Raw genomic sequence first — 27,206 nt, forward strand, 5'->3', positions numbered from 1 at the left:
CTTCAGGCAGGGAGCAGCCGCAGCGTGACCCAGTAACCTGTGCATTTATCTCAGAGCCCCCAAAATCTCAGTCTGGACTGGACTAACTCTATGTTGTTTGTCTCCTATCCATTTGGGATTTTTCCTTTCACACAGCATGATGATAAGAACACATACACATGCACACACACGCACGCACACACACACACGAGACGTTAGTAGGGGGCCCCATGAAAAGATGGGCCACAAGGCCCCTGAACATTATGCATTTGTGACAAAGAGCATCCTCAACCCACACATTGGTATAGGGCCTCCTGAACCATCCATCACTCACCTACATGAGCCCCCCCCCCCCCCACACACACAATATTTCTACATTTTGTGTATGTGTTATTAATCAAGCAGCTCTATATGATCACGTCACCTTTTGAGTATAGGTCATGGTAACAATCCCAGGCTAGTGTGTGCATGTGTGCCGGTGAGGGGGATGTCTGTGTGGGTCTATGTGTGTAGGGTGTAGTATGTGCACGTGCACATGCGCACATAGGTTGCATTCCATGACATAATCCGCTCACCTGCCAAGGGAGGCCCAGTGAGACAGCCCAGGCCGACAAAGAACATGGAGAATCCCATGGAGTTGTTGAGTTTCTCTGCCCCGACGAGATCTACCTGCAGAGAAAAATGAGACAAGTAGGATATTTCACTTTAGTAGAACCTTTCAGCTGTCTTACCTCTATCCAAAGTCATACAAGTAAACTAGTGACCACTGCTGTCCCTGTCATTCACTGGCAAGATCACCATTCCTCCCAGGCGTCAGGCTCCTGATTCACCTCCATAAATTTTGGGGCCCTAGTCTAAATATCATATCATATCTTCTGAAGTATAAACAAACTACTGCTCTGCAGATTTCAATGAAACAGATAATTCTGAGTGAAATGTAAGAGTTTGTTTGGCATTTGATGTGTCTCTTACAGATGTATTACCTTTGAAAAACAAAAGCAGATCCAGTCAAATCTGTTGTTAGTATCTTTTTTTTTAATCCTCTTTTTTTAGTGTACATAAGACCCAGTGCCTCATCCGTAGCTAACACTGTATTGCACTATCGCAGGACCTTAGCATGTCTTTTACCATGCATTTTGTAAACTTTATGTACATTATACCTGTTATGTCTTATTCTTATTACTTGTATTATTGCACAATCGCTGTGGGCATGACCACCCACATTTCACTGTATGTTTGTATGCCGTGACAAATAAAACTCTTGACTTGACTTGACTTGAACCAGTAGGAAATTAACCCCTAAATGGGTGCTAGGACATGTAATGATTGGAGTGCTGGCCTTATTTTGATAGGGTTTTATTTTGCGTACATTATTGATTTATCTTTGAGATGTATATTTCCCCCCTCTACAAATCAATGGGAATACTGTGCTGCTAGTTAGCCTCAGCACAGCAGCCTAACGTTCCTCAGTAGTAGAACACAGCAGCATGGCTTAACCATCTGTAGTGTGGTAGTGAACGGTTAACCTTCTGTAGTGTGGCAGTGAAAGGGTTAACGAAGAGGGAGGGCCCCGAAACGAGCCAGACTGGTCATCATGTCATTCTGCTCCGCAGGCCCAGAGGCAGAGCACCACCACCTTTCTAAATATACCACCCTTCAATTAAACCCAGTGAACACACCCCTGCTTGTTCTCAGGTGAGATGACCTCACGTTACCGGATACCGGGAGACTTTCATAGTAACACCCTTAGTGACGGTTAGTGACCGACAATGTTAGGTGACACCTGCGAGAGTCAACTGTCAGCCTCTCGAGGATATATATATATCTCCATCACCTTTACATACACACAGATATATGCATGCACGCCTGCACATAGACACGGCCACACAGAGTTCTTGTGTTTGAGACAGAATGATGTAATGAAGGGCATCTCATGTTCATATACATGTTCTGTGTGTGTGTGTGTGTGTGTGTGTGTGTGTGTGTGTGTGTGTGTGTGTGTGTGTGTGTGTGTGTGTGTGTGTGTGTCTGAAATTGTCAATGTAAATTAGGGCTGTCAATTGAAACTATGAAAAGGCACATTTGAAGGAGATTTTAATATTAATGATACAATCTACATATTATTTCCACATAAAAGTAGGCGTAAAAGGCTTACAATTAACAAGTTCATTGTGTGTTGTATTTGCTATTATGGGTAGTACCAGGAAACAACCATTAGGCATTGGGCTGTGCTGGAACATCTATTTAATGGCTTGTACTGGAGGCTGAAAAAGATAAATGAACCAGTGATGCGTTTTCAGTTCACTTCATATCAATATGTTTAAAAAGAAAAATTTATATGTATTTACATTCGACTGAGTCTGAGCGGTGGGTTGGTATGAGAAGTAAACGGCACAAAGACAGGGGCTCAACTGCGGGTCGTGGGATTGCGGAATGGCACTCTTACCAGAACGGGCAGCAGCAGCGCCATGTAGCCGCCGCAGAAGACGGCGAAGAAGATGGCGTAGACCATGAGCAGGATGTAGGAGGTGGCCAGCGGAGAGAGCAGGTTGACGATGCCACAGAGGATCAGGTAGGCCTTGTGGTAGTGGTACTTGTGGAAGAGGTTCCTGTCTGTCACCCAGCCGGACGCCAGCTGGGCCACGGTCTCCGTAATACCTGGGAGAGACAGTTATACGATGTTACATTTGAGCCACTGTTCCACACTGTTATACAGAGAGACGTACATATCAGGGCTAATATTGATATGGGGGTTAATCTTTTTGTTGCTGTTGCCTGCCCGCCCAGTGTGCACGCCCTCCGATTGCAAATGCACTCTTAGTGATTTTGTCGGGCCCGGTTAGCAGGATGGATAAGGGACGAAGGGAGAGAGTGGGACAAGAGAGGAGAGGAAAAGTGAAAGATGTCCTGTATGTACTGTAAATGAAAGCATGGGAGGGGTCATTCCGAGGCAGAGAGATACTGTATGAATATAAGACGAGGGAGAGAGAGAGAGAGAGAGAGAGAGATGGGGGGGGAGGGGATAAGGGTGTAACGCGATAGGACAAGCAAAGAAGAGGAAAACACAGAGAACATTTCACCATGGAGGTCATTCTCCAACAAGATACAGATACAGCCTAATACTGGCTACTACACACAATGTATTGGTCATAGTATGAGCCGCGGTAAGCTTTTTGTAATGAGTATTACATACAACCTGAGGGCTCGTCTAAGGTATCGACAATAATGATAATGCGAGGAACACTGTACAGAGAAGTCACAAATATACCTACTGTACACTCAGCGGGAATGCTTCCCTGCATCTGTCAGCCCACGTGCATTCACAGACATGTAATGGAATGTTTTGCAATGCACTTTAAAACTCAATTCATTAGTATTGGTCAGTTTAAATCATTAACATGTTATTGTGTGTTTTTATTGTATTGTTTTACATAGGTTTTATATTGTATTGTTTTATATTGTATGTACAAGGGACAGGAGATATAAAATAGCAAAAGCTACAATCTAGTGCAATACATCTTTTCTCTTCGGAGACTAATGTTTTTTTTGGTAAGTTGTCCCTGAAATAAACTTCTATAATAATAATAATAATAATAATAATAATAATAATAATAATAATAATAATAATAATAATAATAATAATAATAATAATTGTTGTGAAGGGCCAGATTAAAACTGAGAATCTACCTTTATTGTTTTATATACATTGTATATTATTTATATATACACGGAATATCCCTTTACCTGCGTTCGAACCATAGTAATATTCGCTCTCCTTATTGGATAGCGCCCTAGGCGCCAGCTCGCAAGCCCCCAACGTCAGGTTCAAAGACAAGCTCAGGCATGTCAGAACATGCCCGGAGACAGCGTATTGATCCCAGACAAGAACTGAGGTTTGGGACTAGATAACCACTTAAGTATATATACGGCGCAAGGTGCGCACAGCAGCAGTTCGTCTAAGCAAGCCAACGTGACAAGTTCGTTCATCAAGTTCATCCCGAGTCAGCGGGTAGTGAAGTGAGCAACCGTGCGTTGAGAACATGTGCGAATAGAATAGTAAAGTGTCAGAGTTTAATGCAGTAACGTCAAGTTCGACCTAATCTAATGTGAAGTAAATAGTCGTTCATTTATTGTATATCGTGCAACCCAGTTCGTTCGTGTGTAGCATTACCCAGCGGTTCGTCGTGTTTAGCTAGTGAACCTTAGCCAGGGTGTGTGGCCTAAATACGTCGCCAGCACCCGAGGAGGCCTAGTCGGAGAACCGTTGGACATGTGCACAGGAGAACCAGCAGCGGCGATTGCAGAACCATTACTGGTTGGATTATATTGATTTGGAACGTGTTACCCGGAGAAGAGCCTCGTTGATTTCCACTATCGTTTGGGATTCAACCTCGTGAGGATTACACTCGGGCTGGCCTCATGGACAGAGGCTGGCTAGCTGTCATCATTGCTATCGAGCATTTGGATTACAGTTATTGCTTTTGCTGCTGATCGTTGGATTTACAAGGACTGACTTCTGTACGTGGAGTCCCTTTATTCTTCATTGAATCAGACTGAGTATCCGAACATTCCTCTACCCTCTAGGCCTTACAACCCCGGAGGGAACCCAGTGTCTCCAGGCGGTACCAGCGTTGCCTTCTATAATTGCTATTATACGCCAGGTGGCGTCAACCTAGACCCATCGTAGGAATCCTGCTATTCCCAGTGACTCATGCTACTGACTGACTTTATGCATATTCTTCGCCATACAAGCGCGACCCTAATTCTCATTCTGTAACCTAATGTTGCATAATAATAAAATACCCTCAAATACTATTTCTTTGTCAATGCCGTGTTCTTATGAGTGTTCACCATCTATATTTGATGTACTGTCTGGCCAGTAATTAAAGTACATACCTAGCAGTGGTTTAATCTATCACAATATTTAATACAGTCAGGGTTTTGTAACCCCTCAGTTACAATAATAATAATAATAATAATAATAATAATAATAATAATAATAATAATAATAATAATAATAATAATTAATAGCAAACCACTTCACCACAGTTGTTTTTAATTATTTTAAATGTTTAATTTACATTTTAATCGATTGACTTTCTGTTTCTATATCGTTTTTTTTTTTGTATTATATTTTGTATTCCTCAACGTCATTGTAAATGAGCGCTTGCTCTCAATGATCCTTCAAGATTAAATTAAGTTTGAATGGATGAATATAGACGGGTTCACTGGAATTCTGTTTCTAAGGAGCAGTTGGGACCCAAGTGTATTTTCCTGTCAACTATTGCATTAGCTAACATTGCAACAGGAAATACACTTGGGTCCTTTTGGAATGTTACTGTTGTCACTTTGAAACCATCTATGGAACTAAGTCAATTTCTTCTTCTTCTTCTTCCTCTTCTTCTAGTTCAGAAGAAGAATCACAAGAACTTTGACAGCAAAAAAACACGTTTTAATAAGATAAGATTAATAAGACATAATGGTAATGTCACCTAACTAATTATGAGTTAGCCGCTAGTTAACAATTCATTCCAATCATTTGGAGGCAAAGGTGAGATTCGGGAGGGTTGTACAGAGAGAGTTGAGTGTCAAAGCCAGCCATAGACGCTCCGTGGCAGCCGGTGTGGCACTGCAGTACGTGTTTTACGTGCAGGCATGGAGCCAAGAAGTACACAGGGATGTGTCATCCTGCCACATGCACATGTGTGTGTGTGTGTGTGTGTGTGTGTGTGTGTGAGTGAATGCACGTGGCTGTTACTGTAAAGGCGTGAGAGAGAGAGAGAGAGAGAGAGAGAGAGAGAGAGAGAGAGAGAAAGAGAGAGAGAGAGAGAGAGAGGGGGGGGGGGTGGGGAGGGTCGCGTCTATATTAATCCCAGCCGAGGAGTGCAAGAGCGCTTCTGCATTCTTCCCCATTCGCCGGTAAGCAATGCGCATTTCCTTTTCCTTCGCCCAGGTGCTCGCCGCGCATGCGCATGAGGTCCTCGCTTGGTTCAGACCCCCATTCAACACGGTTAATCACAGATGCCAGAACGCGCCATATTAAAGCCTTTGGTTCATATTAGCAACGCTGGTCGCAACGCTGGTCAATCACATTAACGCTGGTCAATCACATTAATCACAGAACACGCCATATTAAAGCGCTAATACGGTATATATATATACGCGATGGACGCAGCAGGGCGATCACTGCTACTGTACACAAGAGCAAATCTGCCGCCGTGTGAATATGGTAAATTAGAACATGCGTGTGTCTTGTCTTGACTCGACTCACTGTTACTAACATTCGCTCTATTAAAACAACAACTGTGATATATCTCCTGCATCTTCTCACCGGTCTCTCATCTCGCTAATGCGTTCAAGGGAAAGCTTCAAGTACAGGAAGGAGACATTAGACTAATTGCAACACAGTCAGTCACACAGGTTTCCATAGGCGTATATGTCACACTGCTATAGTACCAGTGTGCGAACCATAGCATGGTCTTTGGGTGAGCCAAGGAACCTTAATTTGCGCGGGGGGGGGGGTGCGCGCCGCGCAGGGAGGAGTCGGACTGTGATCGCAGGCATTATTACTGTAGCCTTTAGTAGGCCTTGTGTTATGTATGTATGTGACAAATAAGCCTCTTGAATCCTGTCATATATTCAATCAGTTTCAGTAACTACAGAACACATAATAGACAACTCAATTGTTGATGTAGTTGTGGTCCGGCCGTCTGCACAGCACATTTCATGATAAAAAAAAGTATCCATTTAGTTAGATAGATGATAGATCCAACACTGTCAGTATCTCGTGATTATCTCTCAGACTCCTGTTCTGATACGACTGCAGCAGGCGCCGGCACGGTCACCGGGCGTTGTCAGAGATAGTCCCCACCGCAGCAGCACCAGCAGCAGGTGTAACGGTGTCGCCTGTAGATGATCCCGCCTCCTGCTGCTCTGTCAAGTCCATTGACTGCTTCACTTTCATCGTGAAACCAAAATTGGTTAGGCTTACTTGTTGCATTTTTCGTTTAGACATTATCCATTCCTGAGTGACCTTATTTACCTGTCAAAACTATCACTGTCAACAAGTCACAGGTTACAACGTGCGGGTCAAGTTTGATTTGTGCCGTGCGTGCAGGCTGCAGCGCCGCCGCGCTCCGAATGGTAATTGCAAGAATAGCATGCATGTTGCCATAATACGTGTGTGAATTAGTGCGCAAATCATTAATCATACATCCAAAATAGCATAAGTTTATTATTATACACGATGATGATACAGAAAACTACAGAAAAATGAGAAATGCATGGCAAAAGTAGCATTTATTTTCAGTAATTTAGAGACCCCCCAAAAAATCACAAATCATGTTTTCAGGGGAGCTGATGTCTGATCTAAGTGAGCCATGGCTGCCCCAGCTCCCCCGTGGATCGCACCCTGTATTGTACGTAGCATCAATGGACTTGGAACTCCTATTGTACATTTGACTGCTTTTAATCCTTGCCAACTATTTACTGACTCATTTCTGTCTGTGTGACCCATTGTCTGGCAGTCCTGCTGAATATTTAGCTCTGCAAACACATGTAACTACTTCAGTTAGCTTATTCAATTGGGTTAAAGGGTAAATTGTTAAATGATTGTATTTGTAAAATGACATTACATCTCCATCTGGTAGTCTATATTAATGTCTTGGTTTTACCTTCACTCTATGAACAATGCCCAGTAACTTTTTTCGTTGTTGTATAAAGTTGGCATTAGTCATATTTTTTTTGTTGTTTTTTTTCTTTTTCATATTATGTTCAACTTTACATGAGTTGCTTGAGGATACTGCAGTCACCACCACCAGAAACTAGGGATGCTCGATATTGGCTTTTTTACCGATACCGATATTCCGATATTGTCCAACTCTTAAATTCCGATACCGATATCAACCGATATCAACCGATACCGATATATGCAGGGTTTCCCACCCCCAAAAAACTGAATAATTTCAGGTAACTAATAATTTCACTGGATATATATATAACAAATATTGTTATTGTTTTTTTCTTTTTTTAAACCGATACCGATATTTTCCGATATCACATTTTACTGCCGATATCGGCCGATAATATTGGTCGGCCGATAATATCGGACATCCCTACCAGAAACAATAAGAAATTAAGGAGACTGGTTGATTGACTTCTTGATACAAGGACTACATTGACTAGACAACATGTAACTATGAGTTTTAATTGTAATTGCTGTATTGTGTGACCACTGACCAGGGTTTGTTTACTTTGGTTATTGTATGCCGAAATAACATAACGTTACAAAGTACAGTTGACAGCTGCGTTGTGTTAATGTACAGCGAAATAACGTTATGGTGTTATGAAAGTACAGTTGACAGCTGCGTTGTGTTAACGTTACAATGTACAGCGAAATAACGTTATGGCGTTATGTGGTCCTCGTTTGGATAATATGTAACGTTACAATGTACAGCGAAATAACGTTATGGCGTTATGTGGTCCTCGTTTGGATAATATGTAACGTTACAATGTACAGGGAAATAACGTTATGGCGTGTTATGGCGTTATGTGGTCCTCGTTTGGATAATAAGTAAAGTACAACAGTTGACAGCTGCGTTGTGTTAACGTTACAATGTACAGGGAAATAACGTTATGGCATGTTATGGCGTTATGTGGTCCTCGTTTGGATAATATGTAAAGTACAGTTGACAGCTGCGTTGTGTTAACGTTACAATGTACAGGGAAATAACGTTATGGCGTGTTATGGCGTTATGTGGTCCTCGTTTGGATAATATGTAAAGTACAGTTGACAGCTGCGTTGTGTTAACGTTACAATGTACAGGGAAATAACGTTATGGCGTGTTATGGCGTTATGTGGTCCTCGTTTGGATAATATGTAAAGTAGTTGACAGCTGCGTTGCGTTAACGTTGCAATGTACAGGGAAATAACGTTATGGCGTTGCGAGTGAATCTGGTCCGCGTCGCGATAATATACATGTATTCCATTTCATTTCGGCGTCTGAGCGGTGAAAAAGAAAATGCGCATTTGGAGGGCGTTACCGGGGCCAATCATGGCGAAATGCGGAAGCGCTCTTGCACTCTTCGGCTGGGATTAATATAGACGCGGAGGGTCATGTGGGGTTGGGGGGTGGTTGGGTGTACTGCAACGTCAAATGTGATCTCTCTGCTGGGTATTATGAGAAGTTCATATTTCAGAGTTCCACTTCAGACACTGGGACAGGTGGCCACCCTCAGCGCTTCAACCGTACATCCAAACATCCGCACGCATTAACATCTGTCCCTACAACATTCAGATGACACCGCCGGTGTGATGTATCACATCATATTGATCTGCCGTTCTGATGTGTCAGCAGCACCACCCACTGATGATGATGATGATGATGATAATGACCCACCCCGATCTATGCTTCTATGCTCTCTCTCTCTCTCTCTCTCTCTCTCTCTCTCTCTCTCTCTCTCTCTCTCTCTCTCTCTCTCTCTCTCTCTCTCTCTCTCTCTCCTCTCTCTCTCTCTCTCTCTCTCTCTCTCTCTCTCTGCTGAGGTCGACTGGAATGTGATAGGCGGTGCGGTAGCTGCAGTGGCATATTGACCGTCGCAGGAATAGCAGCAACAAGCACACCACCAAGTTGGATCGATGAAACCAACCGGTCCCATGCAGCTCTGAGGTGCCCATCCTCTCTGCTCCACCACTGCACCACCGACAGCCACAAACAGGCTGAAGGCGGCAGGACACTCTCTCTCTGAACCTAGGAGGACCGTCGACCACTTGCAGAGGGACGCTGTTGTTGACATGCTGGAGAGTGACGATTAGTTCGGTGTCTGTTGTCGCCGTGCTGTCCCCTGCGCACCTGCATGCAAGTTGTCCAGTTGTCACTGCACTGCGTTTGTCTACATCATACTCTGCATGACAAAATAAATACTTCTTCTTCTGGTGAATCAGGTGTTTCTAATTCACATTTGGATCTGAATGTGAGCCACCTGTATGAATCAAAGTCTATATGTCATTACCTCAGAGTGTTCGTCTTCTAAGAAGACGACGAACGGAGAACATGAAAGGGATGAATAATGGAATGCCATGTCACGGAACACCTCTGCTTTTGTTACATAATAGATCTTAAGTGCATAATATCTCCTCACCGGGGTTAGGGAGATGGGACATGGGACAGCTGTGCTGTGTTTGTGTGTCCTCATCAAGTGACCAGAGAGCGAGTGTCCTGGGGTGTCCCCCTGCTTAGGTACGGACAGAGTTGTGAGCTTGTTTGTGTGTTTTAATCGCAGTGGGATTAACCCGGGCTCTGCAGCTGTTCCCGTTCAAACTCGGCACAATGCCGTTTTCGACAGGGGCCCCTCTGAGTGGCGCTGAGGGCCAAAACGCCTCGGAGACTACGTCGTTAATTTCCGTTCATCTAAGCTTTCACCTCCACCCTGACAGATTAAAATAGGTAATAAAAATGCATGCCTCTGTGCTGTAATAGACGGTGGACAAGGCATGGAGGGGGGGGGGGACACCATTCACTTCCCTTCAAAGGGGGACATGACTGTGTAAAAGCAAGTGGTATAAAAAGTATGTGGGTTTTCCCAGCCTCTCTCATTACTGTGCTGGCTGCTGTTGGCTCGTCTTGCCTCCTCTTTTGTACACATTGCCGCCTCAGTGCTCCTCTGCAAAATATCAGCCACTTCAGAATTGGCCCCGAAAAAAAAAGGGGAGCCCCTCTAGTCGCCACGGCAGCCACTTTACTCAGTTATCCGTTGCCTAGCGACACCCCATAGCGGCAGTGATGGTGGTGGTGGACTGACACGGGACCGACCCGGACGATAGTGGTCCGACTCAATGGGCCTCTGTGACAGGCGCTGGGGTAGTAGGGGTGGGGGATTGGGGGCGGGGGGGGGGGACAGCAGGACACTGGGGCGGTGGCTTTGTGGTGTGGGTGGCGGGCCAGGCAGTCTCCCTTGCTTGCTCTCTCTCGCTGGCTTTCTCAGAACACTGCACATGACCAGAGAATGTGACAGAGTAAAATGTGAATGTCCTTCTAGCTTGATGGATCTTACTTATTGGCACGCTGCACATTATGCAGAGAGACCCCGCGGGGCAACCAGAGGAAACTGAGAACACCTATATCCTCTGCTTTTAGTCGGATTTACACAAAACCAATCATGCATGACCTTTCATCTCTCCTCAGAACACACTTATCCCGAAGGAATCTACATATCTTTCCATGATTTATTCATGTTAACCACAGCATTAACACAGTCCAGAATATAACCTCAACCCAAATGGATATGGCATGAAGAACAGGGCAAACAAACTGGCCTAGCACAACAGCATCATCAGCTTCACAAGAGAGAAGAAAGAATGTTCTTCTAGCTTGATAGCTCTTACTTATTGGCACGCTGCACATTATGCAGAGAGAGACCCCAGGGCAACCAGAGGAAACGGACAACACCTATATCCTCTGCTTTTAGTCGGACACAGACTTCTTCAGTGGTCATTCACAGGCCGTCAGCCTTTGCCCACTCCTCCAGGGTCTTGTAACCTACTTCAGTTGATAACGTCATGGTTTTTAGAGCCAGGCGTAAGCATGGACCACAACGATTTTTACATACATTTCATGAGTTGTAAATAACTTTCTTTGTCATCAAGACAGCTGTTGTTGTTGTTACACTGCTTGGCAGCAAAACCTTCTAATCATTTCAGACTTTCTGATTGCCTGAGCCAGTTGCCAAATGCATCCACCAGTTCCATATTCTTCACGGCTAAAAGGCTACTTTACTCAAGCCAGATAACTGAATCTAATGGCGCGGTGGTTGTGGGAACGTATTGGCTTTACTGTGTAGATAGGAACTGCCCCCTCAGGCTTAAATCTCTTTGGTGACCCGACCACAGAGCGAAGACAGATTTGAGGAACTTGAATGATGTCACGACAGCTTTTGAAATATCGCGTCATTCATTGTCTATTGAGCAGCTCCAGACTTTTTACCTGATGATATCACAAGTTTGACATCTAGTTTTTCAGATTTGGGAGAGAGATGTTCATGTTCACTAAATAATATAACTTAGACCACAGGAATAACAACCTCCTGAACTTAGGTGGGTGTTTCCCTTCATGTTGAACTCTGTGACCTTCACAATTCCTCAAATTATTAAACACAAATGGTGAAGTACTCGCTGTTGTACTATGATGATAGCTTCTGTCATGAACTTTGTTAATGCTATTCAGTGAGGGGAGTGGCTTGGCGGATTGTAGGGGGCTATTGTTAACGCCCAACAGAAACAGGCAGAGGTGTGTCTAGCCTTTTCTTCAAGAGGCGTTTTCACAACCTGTTCCACCCCCCAGGGTCGGTACCGACCCCTAAATGACATTATGATCATATATCCATATTTTTCAGAGTGATGCAAAAAAATTGCGATTTAAAAATCAAACGTATTCAAGTATTAACATCACTAACATGTCATAAAAGCATGTAGGATGTATATATTTTTTTGATCCACTTTTTCTCCCATTTTCTATTTTTTCTCCCATCCCAATTTTCATATCGTCCAATTCAACCCTCCCCTGTCTTCGAACGTTGTTTCTTGCCTCCCACAAGCCGGCTGCAATGTGGACTAAGTCATACATAGCACGAGTCCCCTCCGATACTCGAGGTAACAGCTGTCGCATCTTTTCACCTGTGTGGCTCGATCTTTCAGCGTCGGGGGTCTGGGCTTTGGAGGGGCCCCGCCCCCGTCGCTTCTTGATTCTACTGTGCAGGCGCACCAACCGACCTGTAGGAGTCGCTGTCCACAACGCCCGATCCCCACCCTTCAGTTTCCCTCCCCGTAATACGGCCAATGTGTATTACTGTGGACGACCAGCTAAACTGAAAGCAATGTGGAGAGCGGGGATCAAACAGGAGGCAACCTGTTCGAGCCTAGTCTCCAGCATTCGTTGCGAGCGCCTTGCCCACTGCGCCACGTAGCCGCCCTCATGTAGAATGTATATTATCATCAATACGTTAGTTTAGCAATAGGTTAAAAGTGCCATTAGATCGTTTTACCTTCTCGATTTGCTGAAGTATATTCCAAGACGGCGACCATTTTGAAAATGTTGAACCATGGGAATTGTCGAGGGCATGCATAGCTGTGGATCAGCGTTGGAATCTTTCCGAACTACATTTCCCTTCAAGTTCTATGGGGGTTCAAAGTTCAGAGTTGAATTATGAATATGTCAATAACTGGTATTATTCGCGATAATAAGACACAAAAGGTAACGTTTTTGACAAATATTGAAACGCAGTTAGTTTCTCCTCCCTATTGTTAGCATGTAGGAACAATTAGATCTGAAATTGGTTTCAAAACGGTTGCACTGTGGGGGAAATAACAAAGTACAGTCGATTACAGTAGATATCATTATCTGTTCTTATGCACGCCTGGTGATACTAAATCCAAATTGAACTCTGGCATTTGAAAGATAATATATGTATATATATATAAATGTGCGAATTGGCTATAATAAGGTAATGTATAAGCATCTATTCTATATTCTATAATAATATTTCAAATTGCATTGGTCCGGATGGGAGAATTCAGTACTGTATCTACAGAACCTTCGGTTTTATCATCTTCCCTTTATTAATTTCCTCAGATTTTATGTACACATGATCTCAAGAGGGTACTGAACGAGGTCAGTGGCAGTTTTTTAAGTTTGGCCATTATTATCATGGTGTTATTCACTGTCAAAGATGCAAAGAAAAATCATAATTCATATTCTCCTTTGTTTCATCACAATTTAAAGGGGAACTATTTTACTATTTCTTTCACTATTTGGGCACTTTTACACAATTCCTGTGAGTCTATGGAACACCTCTGTAATATATATATATTTTTTATTCATTGTTTTGTATTTCTAATCAAGTCCTCAAAAACAGCATTTTTCTACCTCAAGATCTCGAGCCGTTTTGAGCCGTGTGGAGAGAGAGGCTGTGTGGGCTCCTGGTAAGGGTCCAGCCACTGTGTGGAGCTCATCTTCTATCTCAACATTAACATGCAGCGGTGTCTTTCTGACATCACATATCGCGCACATTTTCAAATGACTCAGTTCAGTGAGGGTGAATATTGTGAGAGGAGAATTGGAAGAATGCGCCAATATGAGAATTTTGAGACATAGATCATATTAATATAAGTTCACATAGCTAGGAAACAATGCTAAACACTCAAAAAGGCCATTTATAAGATAGTTCCCCTTTAAGCAAGCCTAGTAATAGACACAATATTTCTGACACTGTGAATACATTCCCTGAGGTCCATAGATGTACCTAGATACCAAGAATATGCAAATAGCGCTTGTAGAAGTGGAGCAATATTCCATTTACCTAGGTATATATTTTATGCGGATTTTCACATTGTGTGGAACAGGTTAAAGCAAACAGATTTTGTTTTCTTTTTACAAGATTCTAATTAGCACATCTTCTTCAAACATTCTCAGATTTCAACGTCATCATTTGAAAGCTTACATGGTGTACTTTCTGGAAATCTGGAAAATTTAAATTGCGAGAGTAACCCCCTGCACAAAAAGGGCAGCAAATTGGACCCAGGCAACTACCGCCCTGTTTCCATTCTTACCTCCATCTCGAAAGTCATGGAAAAAATTGTATACGAACAGGTTGAAAAGTAGCCTACCTTGCGGAAAGAAATCGAATCTACGAATTCCAATCTGGCTTCAGAACATCCCACTCCACTGACACATGCCTTCTCTATTTGAACGACCACATCAAACAAGAGGTGGACGCGGGAAAATACTGTGGCATGGTCATGCTGGACCTACAAAAGGCCTTCAACACTGTCAATCACTCCATTCTGATTGACAAGCTAAAAGCACTTGGTTTTGATAGTATACTGTATCAGTGAGCTGGATGCAATCCTACCTGGAGGGGAGAGAACAGATGGTGGAGGTAAACGGTACTCTATCCCCCCCCTCCCAGTTAGCTGTGGTGTTCCACAAGGACGCATACTAGGACTGTTACTGTTCCTATTTTATGCAAATGAGATGTCGTCAGCTTGTGACTGCAACTTGTTCCTGTTCGCGGACGACTCAGCCCTGCTGGTCTCTGACAAGAACAAGTTACAGGTTGAAAAAACCCTCAGCTCGGAACTCGGCAGAATCTGCACCTGGCTCGCTGATAACAAACTATCATTACACCTGGGTAAAACAGAGTCCATTCTCTTCGGTTCAAAAAACAAACTCAGCAAGACCGACTGCTTCTCAGTTACAGTGGGTGACAATATTGTCACAAGGAAAGATGAAATGACATACCTGGGTTCCATCCTAGAGGCAAATCTTTCCTGTGACAAAATGGCATCCAATGTAATAAAGAAAGTCAACCAACGAACTAGTTTCTTGTACCGGATCTCCTCTCTGATAAACAAGAATACCCTGAAGACTCTGGCAGGAGCACTCATTCAAGCGGTACTACGACTATGCTTGCACCTCATGGTACCCAAAGCACCTCAACAGCGCTAAAAACAAAATGACAAACATCACAAAACAAACTGGTCAGACTACTGCTTGACCTTACTCCTAGAACCCACCTCACCCCTGCCCACTTCGACAACCTAGGATGGCTTAGAGTAGACGACAGAGTACAACAACTTGCAATGGGGCCTGGTCTACAAGATACACTACACGACCAAGGTACCCATGTACATGTCAAAATACTTCCAAAGGTCAGTGAATACCACGATCACAACACCAGAGGGAGCTCCACAAATCATGTCAAACCCAGATTCGGCTCAAATAAGGGACTAAAACACGTTTCGCAATTATGCCACATCAATGTGGAACGCCCCTACCCAAAGCTGTAAAGGATGTGGATCACTACCCACTTTCAAAACCTCTCTCAAGGGACACCTACGGGAGACTGCAATTCAACACTGGCCCCTGTAAATATCCTAACCCAATCATTCCAACCCCCTCCAATGTACAGTCATTTACCTAGTATGGTTTTGTCAATAGTTCAATGTACAATTGTGTTTTGTTTGTACAGTGTCTCCTCCCCCCCCCCCTCAATGTACAAGTGTTAGACTTGTTTATACAGTATGCCCCCCGCCCCCCCCCTCCCCCACCCCAACCACCTCCAATGTAAAATTACCCAGTATGGTTGTCAATATCCCAATCACCCAACCTCCAATGTACAGTTTCTACGTCAAATGTATATACTCCCTTTTCTTGACTCCTTCTGTATCACAAACAGTACTGTATTTGCAAATCTGGTATGTCATAAATGTATAGATGTAGCAGTACTGACTATCTGTATGTCATGTATGTCATATATGTCTATATGAATTGAAAATGGGGGACCCTGATGGAAACAAGACAAACGTCTTTCTCAGGTCTGCATCCCCTTAACAATTGTATGTATTGAGCCGTACTGTATTGTACCCATTCTGCAATCTGTTAAATAAAGTTTCATTCATTCATTCATTCACAACCTAGGATGGCTTAGAGTAGACGACAGAGTACAGCAACTTGCAATGGGCCTGGTCTACAAGATACACTACACCACTAAGGTACCCATGTACATGTCAAAATACTTCTCAAAGGTCAGTGAATACCATGACCACAACACCAGAGGGAGCTCCACAAATCATGTTAAACCCAGATTCGGCTCAAACAAGGGACTAAACACGTTTCACAATTATGCCACATCAATGTGGAACGCCCTACCCACAGCTGTAAAGGAATGTGAATCACTACCCACCTTCAAAACCACTCTAAAAGAGCATCTATGGGAGACTGCAATTCGAAACTGGCCCAGGACATTTAGCACTCTAGTTTTTCAGATTTGGGAGAGAGATGTTCATGTTCACTAATATAACTTAGACCACAGGAATAACAACCTCCTGAACTTAGGTGGGTGTTTCCCTTCATGTTGAACTCTGTGACCTTCACAATTCCTCAAATTATTAAACACAAATGGTGAAGTACTCGCTGTTGTACTATGATGATAGCTTCTGTCATGACCTTTGTTAATGCTATTCAGTGAGGGGAGTGGCTGGGTGGATTGTAGGGGCTATTGTTAACGCCCAACAGAAACAGCAGAGGTGTTTCTAGCTTTTTCTTCAAGAGGCGTTTTCACAGCTTAAAGCAAACAGAATAATTCTTTTTACAAGATTCTAATTAGCACATCTTATTCAAACATTCTCAGATTTCAACATATGAAAGCTTACATGCTGTACTTTCTGGAAATCTGGAAATTAAAATGAATGGAGACATGTGGGCATCAATCGCTGATCGCGTCACATTTACACTGCCCCCTCCCTGAAGGACTTGCACAACAAATAACACAACTTGTTATTTTGTATATTGTACAGTATTGTAACATTGTTTTATTGTATAGTATTTATCTCTTTTCTTACTTGTGTGATTTTATATTTGCTTCCACTACTGCACCTTAAGTTTGAGTCCCAAATCTTGTTGTATGCAAATATGACAATAAAGTATAATCTAATCTAATCTTTAGCTGAACGATTAGCATTAGCTTGTCTACAGATACCTTCTGACAAAGGTCACATTATCATGGAATAATGTACAGAAAATAATTTATACACAAACATAGGACAATACCCCAACTGTGTGTAACGCATTTCAATTCTTCACAAAGCACTGCCAAGCACCCTTAAAGATTTACATGCACGTGTGCAGACTGTCAAGAACATCTTAACACCACTTTTTTTTCTCTCTCTCTCTCCTCTCTCTCTCTCTCTCTCTCTCTCTCTCTCTCTCTCTCTCTCTCTCTCCTCTCTCTCTCTCTCTCTCTCTCTCTCTCTCTCTCTCTTCTCCTTCTCTCTCTCTCTCTCTCTCTCCTCTCTCTCTCTCTCTCTCTCTCTCCTCTCTCTCTCTCTCTCTCTCTCTCTCTCTCTCTCTCTCCTCTCTCTCTCTCTCTCCTCTCTCTCTCTCTCTCATCTCTCTCTCTCTCTCTCTCTCTCTCTCTCTCTCTCTCTCTCTCTCTCTCTCCTCTCTCTCTCCTCTCTCTCTCTCTCTCTCTCCCTCTCTCATCTCTCTCGTGTCATGGCCTCATCAATGGGATACTGCTGAACCCACCAGCTTTGGCCAGAGGGCCAAAGTGCAGATTTTATGTAAGCACATTACATAAGACTGCAGAGTCTGAGCAGCTCACAAATAATTAATGCCTAGAAGTTGACTTGAAGAGGACTTTTTTCTTTCTGCATTGCTTCTTGAACCCAGTCTCAAAGAGCACACAGCCGTTGAACCCTCTCCGTCAGAACAAATGGAGGACCTAGTTGGAATTTATTGCAAAGACTCAGCCCCTGCTGGTCTCTGACAGGGACAAGTTGCAGGTTGAAAAAGCCCTCAGCTCTGAACTCGGTAGAATCTGCACCTGGCTCGCTGATAACAAACCTTTACAAACCATTACACCTGGGTAAAACAGAGTCAATTCTCTTTGGATCAAATAGCAAACTCAGCAAGGCCAACCTCTGTTATAGTGGGTGATAATATTGTCACAATGAAAGATGAAATTACATACCTGGGTTCCATCCTAGAGGCAAATCTTTCCTGTGACAAAATGGCAACCAATGTAATAAAAAAAGTCAACCAACGAACAAGATTCTTGTACCGGATCTCCTCTCTGGTAAACAAGAATACCTTGAAGACTCTGCAGGAGCACTCATTCAAGGGTACTACGAGTATGCTTGCACCTCATGGTACCAAAGCACCTCAAAGGCCGTTAAAACAAGATTACAGGGCGGCCGGGTAGTGCAGCGGACTAAGCGTCTGTCTACCACCACAGAGCCAGTGGGATCGAATCCGGCTGTGGTGCCTCCGGCTTGGCCGACCGTCCATACTAACACAATTGGCAGTGTTACCGGGTGGGAAGCCGGCGTGGGTGGGTCCTGGTCGTTGTAAACAGCGACTCCTACAGTTCGGTCGGGGCGCCTGCACAGCAAGGGAAGGATCTGGAGAGGTAGTGTGACCTTCCCCACGTTACACTCTCCCAGAAACGACGGTAGGGGGTAGAGTGCACAACGACCAGGAAGGGGATTGGGAATTGGCATAACGACTAACATTGGGATGGGAGAAAAATGGAAAAAGAAGGGGGGGGGAAAAGATAATATAAAAAAAATAATAACAAGGGGTCTCATTCCCGAACGAATTTACAACCAAAAATGTCCTCTTAGGCAGATTTCTGCCCATTTAAGACATATTAGGGCTGGTGGCGCGAGTCCCCAAAATTTCCTGAGATCAGATTTGAGCGTGGCTGAGAGCAGATTTAAGAGTGCTGAGGAGCACACTTATAATTGATTGACTAATTGAAAATGTTATTAACTTGACAGACTGTGTTCTCATAGTGATTCCTTCATGTTAACGCTACAGGCCTCCTTGGAATTAATTACTTAATAATAATTAAAATAAATATGACAATATTTGTACGATAAGAAATTACGCATTTGATGTCGGAAAAATAAATAATATGGATTCATCAATATATCCCATTGATTGGTATACAATGGGACAGACCTTTGTTTGATTGATTGATTGATTGAAAACTTTATTAACAGAGTGCAGAATGGGTACAGTACAGTACAGCTCAATTACATACAATTGTTAAGGGGATGCAGACCAGAGAAAGACTTTCGTCTTGTTTACATCAGGGTCCCCCATTTTCAATTCATCATAACATATATGACACACACGACATACATAGACAGTACTGCTACATCTATACATTTATGACATACCAGATTTGCAAATACAGTACTGTTTGTGATACAAAAAGAGTCCAGAAAAGAGAGTATATACATTTGACGTAGAAACTGTCGGAGGTTGGGTAGGTGGGGTGGGGTTGGGTGGGTGGGGGGGGGGGGGGGGGGGGGGACTGTACATTGGAGGTGGTTGGGTGGGGGGGGGGGGTTGGGTAGGAGGGGTGGGTGGGGGACACTGTACAAGCAAAACTGTACATTGGAATATTGACAAAACCATACTTGGTAATTTACTGTACATTGGAGGGGGTTGATATAGCTATAAACCTGCATTCCTTCGAATATATCATTAATCAATTAAACTTATATTGAAATACACTATATAGCAGGGGTAGCCAACCAGTCAAAGCCTAAGAGCCACAACAATTACTGTGGTACCACAAAGAGTTTTCTGACCTGGATATATATATAATAATTTTTTTATTTTTTTTTAATTCAGGCCACATAACTTAGAAGCAGGCTAGGCCAGTGTTTCTAGTTGCAGCGACGTAATAGTTAGATAACCTAAGTGGGGAACAACCAGGAGATCACTGTGACAATCAATCAATCTAATTTAATTGTATAGCACATTTAGACATGACACTTCAACATGACACACACGTCAACCAAAGTGCTTCACAGTAAGTCGCATAGCAAAAAAAATCCTAAAATATTAAAAACAGACAGAGAGTAACGCAGTCTAAACAGTCATACATCTTTTATTCAACTTCAGTCCTGATCATAACCATTTAAATTTTTAGATGTTTTTTTTTGTAACGTCAGATTAAAAATGAAATACTACCACTTTTCTGAAAAGAGTTGTTGTTAAATCTGACATTACAAAAAACAAAAAATCCATCAAAATCAGTGTTGTTGCTAATCATTGACACATGCTAGCCTGTAATAATTCCCCCCATAAAAATCCACTTTGCATTTGATATATTGAAGATATTTACATTTTTGTGTGTTTTCTTTTTTTTACAATAATTTGTGATGCCATCACAAACACTGGCATTTAAAGGGTACAATTTCAAACATTCCTGCACCAGAATGCAGGAAATTAAGTCCTTGTAACAAAAAATGTCCTGGTGGGGGACCCCCAGACCCCCCACTTAAAAAGTGGCCTGACTGGAACTATATTTCGCACTATATTTCCCAGCCTGAATTATTTCCCCATGAGTCCGGCCCTGGCGGTATGTTTTAGCCTAGGCTACTGTAGGCTAGCTGGGATCATCCCTATGTTCCCCGGGTCCTATGTTCCCCGGGTCCTATGTCCTATGTTGATTGAACATTTTATACATTTTTATTATTTTATTCATTATTAATGTCCGCCTTGTTTCGAACTGGTTAAGCTCAGGCCCTCTTTCGAAGTTGGTTAAGGTTAGAGTTTGGAATCAGGGCTGGTGGTCTAAAATGTTCAATCAATCAATCAATCAATCAGGGAACATAGGACCCGGGGAACATAGACATGCTCCCGGCTAGCTAACTAAACCTTACCTTGCTTAGCTGATTCTATGCTAACCTGTGTTCTCAATTTAGAAATAAAGTGTAAAAATAATTTTTGGATAATTTGCACAAAATATACCCATAGCACTTTAAAGTTCAGTGTGAATTGCTTTTTAAAGCTAACTTAAGAGTGGTAGTAAACCTAAAAGTGGGTTTAGCATTGGCCTATATTCTATGATTACAGAATGCCAAGGAGAGAAAGAAATCAGAAGAATATTAAAAAGCAGCTGAAAATGCTGCAAGAGGCAGCTTCTCTTTGAAATATTTTGTCCAAAGCAACAATAGTAAATAAAATGTATTTGTAAGGCCCGATAACTAGTGCTGTCAGGCGATTAAAAAAATTATCTAATTAATTACAGGATTTGTAATTAATTAATCTAATTAATCGCATTTTAATCGCATAACCATTTTATGCCTGATATTCTATATTCTATAATCATATTTCAAATTGCATGTGTCCGGATGGCAGAATTCAGTACTGTATCTACAAAACCTTCTGTTTAATCATCTTCCATCTATTAATTTGCTTAGATTTTTCAGGTCGTCAATTTGAGCATAGTGTTATTCACAGTCAAAGATAAATTTTTTTTTATTGATATTCTCATATAAAAAAAAGTATGTAATGTGTATTCTACGTTCTTATGGAATGAATGAGATACAAAAAAATTATAAAAAAAATAAATAAAAGAAAAAAAAACTTTTTTTTTGTAATTAATTTTGAGTTAATTTTCATAACGCGATAATTTGCTGTGTAATTAATTAATCTAATTAACGCGATAAACTGACAGCCCTACCGATAACACACGTTAATGTCCCCAAGGGAGGAGATAAGGATACAGGTATGTATTTGTAAGTCCTCACTACTAGCTACAAGCTTGTCTCACAGAGCCATAGTTTGGATTATAACTGAGAATCTGGTGCTAACATGGTCAATAATGCTTATTTTGGACAGAACATTTTGTCTTAAACATTTAAATTGACCAACCCCTTTTTATTCCAATCAAGGCAAGAGGGCTAGTGGTAGTGCTGTATGACATATTATTTTATAATACAATTATAACATTGTAGGCTACAGTACGAATATTATATACAGTACAATTATATTACTATTATAAAACAAATATTATTTGCTCCACTGTAATGTTTGGGCCTTTTGCTCTCTTGTAGGAGTAAAAGTCCTAGCACCACCCTGGAGTATTTCACCCTTCCTCTCTTCTAATTTGTCCTGATTGCTAATTAACGCCTGCTGTGTGTTGACTCTCCTTCATATGCTCACCTGATGTCCTCTCTCTTTGTCAGTTCTTCACTGTCCACAGGCGTGAGTACTACCTGAAGCATTTGTTATCGCTCATGTTGGGAGCATAATGGTGATACCAAGAGTGGTGTCGTGCTTAGTCCATTTAGTATTCATTTATTAATGAATGTATTATCGTGTGGATGTTGGCCCTACAAACATTTCTCAGTTTGAGTTTTTGGAGACTTACGTCTTCCCTTTGATTTGCCTGTTTCAAAGTATTTACTTTATCGTGTTATGCTTCCTGTTCACAATAAAGAAACTGTTTAATTGTGAAAGAACAACTATCGCATTCCGCCTCCTATGTTCAACTCTGCAATTGGGTCCAACATACCTACCCCACCGTAACACTCCACCTTAGATAAAGACAGTACAGACAATGAAGATAGAGATATTCAAGAGGGAAATGATGATATCAGGAAGAGAGATGGTGAAGAAGTGGAGGAAAGAGAAAATGCAGATGATTCTATGGAGATAAATGATGAAGAAGTGGAGGAAAGAGAAAATGCAGATGATTCTACGGAGAGAAATGATGAAGAAGTTGAGGAAAGAGAATGCAGATGATGCTATGGAGAGAAATGATGATGAAGACGGTCATGGAGATGCTAAACAAAGCGAAGATGAAAATGATGATAGGGAGAGAAATTATTCAAACTACACAACAACAAATAACTTTAATGCTCTCCTGTTGCCATTAAAATATCCCACTGATCCAGCCAGTGGTACAATACATTATGTTTAATGGAGAGAATGGGGAAGATAGAGATGGGGGAGGGAGAGATAGAGATAGAGGAGAGAATGAGAGGACATGATGAGAGAAGGAGAGGAGAGGACATGAGGAGAGAATGAGAGGACAGGAGGAGAGAAGGGGAGTACAGGAGGAGAGAACGGGAGTATAGGAGGACAGAAGGAGAGGGCAGGAGGAGAGAAGGAGGACATGAGGAGAGAAGGAGAGTTAGGAGAGAGAAAGGAAGAAGCTCAACGGCACTCGAATTAACTTCAACTGTTAAACTGTTTTATATCCTGTAAAATATATGTTGTGAATAGGTTCACTATTTTTCAACCCAGACCATATTAAAATGCTGTTTCCCAAATATTTATATTCCTCACTGATATCATTAGAATTGATAAATGTACCACTGCATTAATGGTTTAGGTATGATAATTAACTTTTCAAACACCATGATAATTTACTTTTCAAACACCATGATAAATCTACTTTTCAAACACGACAATGAGGTGAAATAAACATTTTAAAGGTGTATTGTTCCCTGTGTGTTTTTATCATATGAGGTGTGGTTATACTATTAATCTGGATTGTCTGTTATACTTAATCAAGGATGAAGACTATTTCACCATACATGACGCATCATAGCTTTTTGCTCACTGATGGGGTCCCATGTTGTGCAGTAGGTGCCCTTTTTTTCTTTTCGCTCCTGCCCTTCAAACAGCCTGAGTCCGCCACTGCCTCACAGGGTTAAAAGTACCCTGTGAGACCCACGGTTGCAAAATTACAAAATCACTTTTAGCCATTTAAAAAAAGAATGTTTATTTAAATTTTTTTAAAGGGGAACTATTTTACTATTTCTTTCACTATTTGGGCACTTTTACACAATTCCTGTGAGTCTATGGAACACCTAGGTTTTTTTTCCAAAAAAAATGCATTGTTTTGTATTTCTAATCAAGTACTCAAAAACCGCATTTTTCTACCTCAAGATCTTGCAGCTGAGAAATCTCTGACATCACAGATATGCACATTTTCAGATGACTCAGTTCAGTGAGGGTGAATATTGTGAGAGAATTGGAAGAATGCGCCAATATGAGAATTAGAGACATAGATCCTATTAATATAAGTCCACATAGCTAAGAAACAATGGTAAACACTGAAAAAGGCCATTTATAAGATAGTTCCCCTTTAAGCACATGTATAGTCAATTGGTCCTGTTGTTCAGCCTCACAATGCTATTTGATAGTAAATGTGTTTATATGTCCCACCCTCTGGCCTCTGAAGTTGCTAATGTCTTTTTAATTTGGGCCTCACAGGGTTAACCTCTTAAGCCCGAGATATACAGTAAAAGTGTATATTTTCAGCATTACGTTTGTTTACCAATTATTTTAACTGTTATTAGTGAAATATAAGATTATATAAATCTCAGGGCATTGAGTCGGAAACCGGCGCATATTGACAGGAGGAAGTGGCACATCCAAAAGTGAGTGTAGTCTTTTGAAGGAAGAGACTCAGGGCTTTCAAATTTCGAAAAACTACCCTACCCAGCTCACACCAGCCCCTGTCAATCATCTGACTTCTGGATTTACTTTTTTATTTTTCTTATTTTTTGGGATTATCTCCCACAAACCTGAACGTTATTGCCATAAAACAGAACGCAGTTAGTTTCTCTACCTTTCTGTGAACGTCTTGCAAAAAACGGTGTTGCAATATGATAACAAATGGTGGAGAAATTCACATTATAAAAAAGATGGCAGAATTCAGTACTGTATCTACAAAACATTCTGTTTAATCATCTTCCCTTTATTCATTTGCTTAGATTTTTCAGGTCTGGTCAATTTTAGCATGGTGTTATTCACAGTCAAAGATAATTTTTTTTTTAAATAGAATTGATATTCTCCTTTGGTTCATTACAATTTACTCAAGCCTAGTAACAGACACACTATTTCTGACACTGATCCATATATGTCCCTAGATTCAGATACCAAGAACATGCAAATGGACCATTTAACCATTTAAAAAAAATTGTAAATGTTTATTCTACGTCCTTATGGAATGAGTGACATAAAAAAAAAATAAAAGTAAAAATAAATAAATAAAAAGATTCTGGATGGAAGAGCCGCACATTGACGGGCAAAGAGCCGCATGCGTAGATTGTAGATTGCCCTACTCCCCACAGACATTGAGTAGTTGACAGGACTATTAATCTGTCTTCCTTTTAACTAATTAGGTGCGGACTAATTAGGAGGCGGCTGTTGTGAAGGGCCAGATTAAACTGAATATATGTATCGTTTGATATACCTTGTATATTATTTATATATATACACGGAATATCCCTTTACCTGCGTACAAACCAGAGTAATATTCGCTCTCCTATTGGACAGCGACCCCAGGCGCCAAGGACCAAGCCCCCAACGGCAAGTTCAAAGGCAACTCCGGGCATGTCAGTACATGCCCAGAGTCTGCGTAGTAATACGAGACAAGAACTGAGGTTGGGACTAGATATTCACTTACGTATAAATACGGCGCAGGTGTAAACGGCAGTACCTTACCAAAACCTAGTAAAGCCTTCACCACGAGTCAACGTGCAGTGAAGTGAGCAACTTTGCATCTAAATAGAGCATTGAGAACCGCGTGTGAATAGAATGTTAAAGTGTCAGAGTTTAACGCAGTAACGTTGAGTTCGACTTAATCTAATGTGAAGTAATAGTCGATCATTTATTGTATATCGTGCGGCTACAGTTCTTCCATGACCAGCATTACCATCGGTTCGTCGTGTATTTAGCTAGTGCACTTATCCAGGCTGTGCGGCCTAAATCCGTGCCCACACCCGAGGAGTCCTAGGCGAGAACCGTTGGATATGTACACAGGAGAATCGGCACAGGCGAATGCAGAACCATTTCTGGTTGGATTATATTGCTTTGGGACCGTGACCACCGGAGAAGAGCATCGTTGATTCCACTGTCGTTTGGGATTTAACCTCGTGAGGATCACCACTCGGGCCCGCCTCGTGGAAGGGGCTGGCTAGCTGTCGTCAATGCTATCGAGCATATTGGATTACAACTATTGCTTTTATCTGCTGATCAAGGGAGTACAAGCACTGGCTCCTGTATCTGGAGCCTCTTTATTCCTCGTTGACTCAGACTGGGTACCCGAACATTCCTCTACCCCTCCCGGCTTTACACCCCGGAGGGAACCCAGTGTCTCCAGTTGGTACCGGTGTGGCCCATATAATTGCTATACCACAGGTGGCGTCAGCTTAGACCCATCATAGTATTCCTACTATTCTCATTGACTTATGCTCTTGACTGACTTTACGTATGTTCTTCGCCATACAAGCGCAACTCTAATTCTCAATCTGTAACCTAACGTTGCTTAATAATAATAAATAACCCTCCAATATAATTTATGTGTCAATGCCGTATTCTTGTGTGGGTGTTCACCATCAATATTTGATGTACTGTTTGGCCAGTAATTAAAGTACATAACTAGTAGTGGTTTAATATATCACAATCTTTAATACAGTCAGGGTTTTGTAACCCCTCAGTTACAATTGGTCTTTCGAGCCGGAGGGTATCAGTGTAATATTTAATATAATATTAATATTAACCATGGCCAGCGGTGAACACTCCCCAAGCGGCTCTCCCAAGCTAGAACGCCCGCAGCGCAAACGTCAGCCACCTCCCTATCTGGAGGAATTCGCTGTCGTTCTACCACCTAGCTGATCTAAACAGACGTTAAATACGGATAAAGCGGATAGTCAAAGCATGTCAAATCCTATCGACCAGGCGACCCTGCCAGTAGAGACCCCAGTGGGTTCTAACGAAACTGACTCAGCTCACGGGGGGGACCAGGTGGGACATGACATGACTATACCTCCAGACAACGTCACCGGGATAGTCCCCGGAGCGCTCCAGGATAAAGAAAGAGCTCCAGGGACAGAACCCGACACACAACCAAGT

At 42.1% G+C, this 27,206-nt stretch overlaps 1 protein-coding gene across 1 annotated transcript in view; it reads right to left on the reverse strand.

Moving 5' to 3' along the window:
- slc16a4 (solute carrier family 16 member 4) overlaps positions 1–27,206 on the reverse strand; it is a gene marked incomplete at both ends in the record, with an annotated part of 117,119 nt that overhangs the window by 9,248 nt on the left and 80,665 nt on the right. Inside the window, 2 exons of the mRNA XM_084333228.1 lie at positions 555–648; positions 2,426–2,637. Of these exons, the coding sequence (XP_084189354.1) occupies positions 555–648; positions 2,426–2,637 (306 nt within the window). The remainder of the gene's footprint in view (positions 1–554; positions 649–2,425; positions 2,638–27,206) is intronic.

This window comes from Notolepis coatsorum, assembly GCF_963971535.1.
Source record: "Notolepis coatsorum genome assembly, chromosome: 17".
NCBI lineage: Eukaryota > Metazoa > Chordata > Actinopteri > Aulopiformes > Paralepididae > Notolepis > Notolepis coatsorum.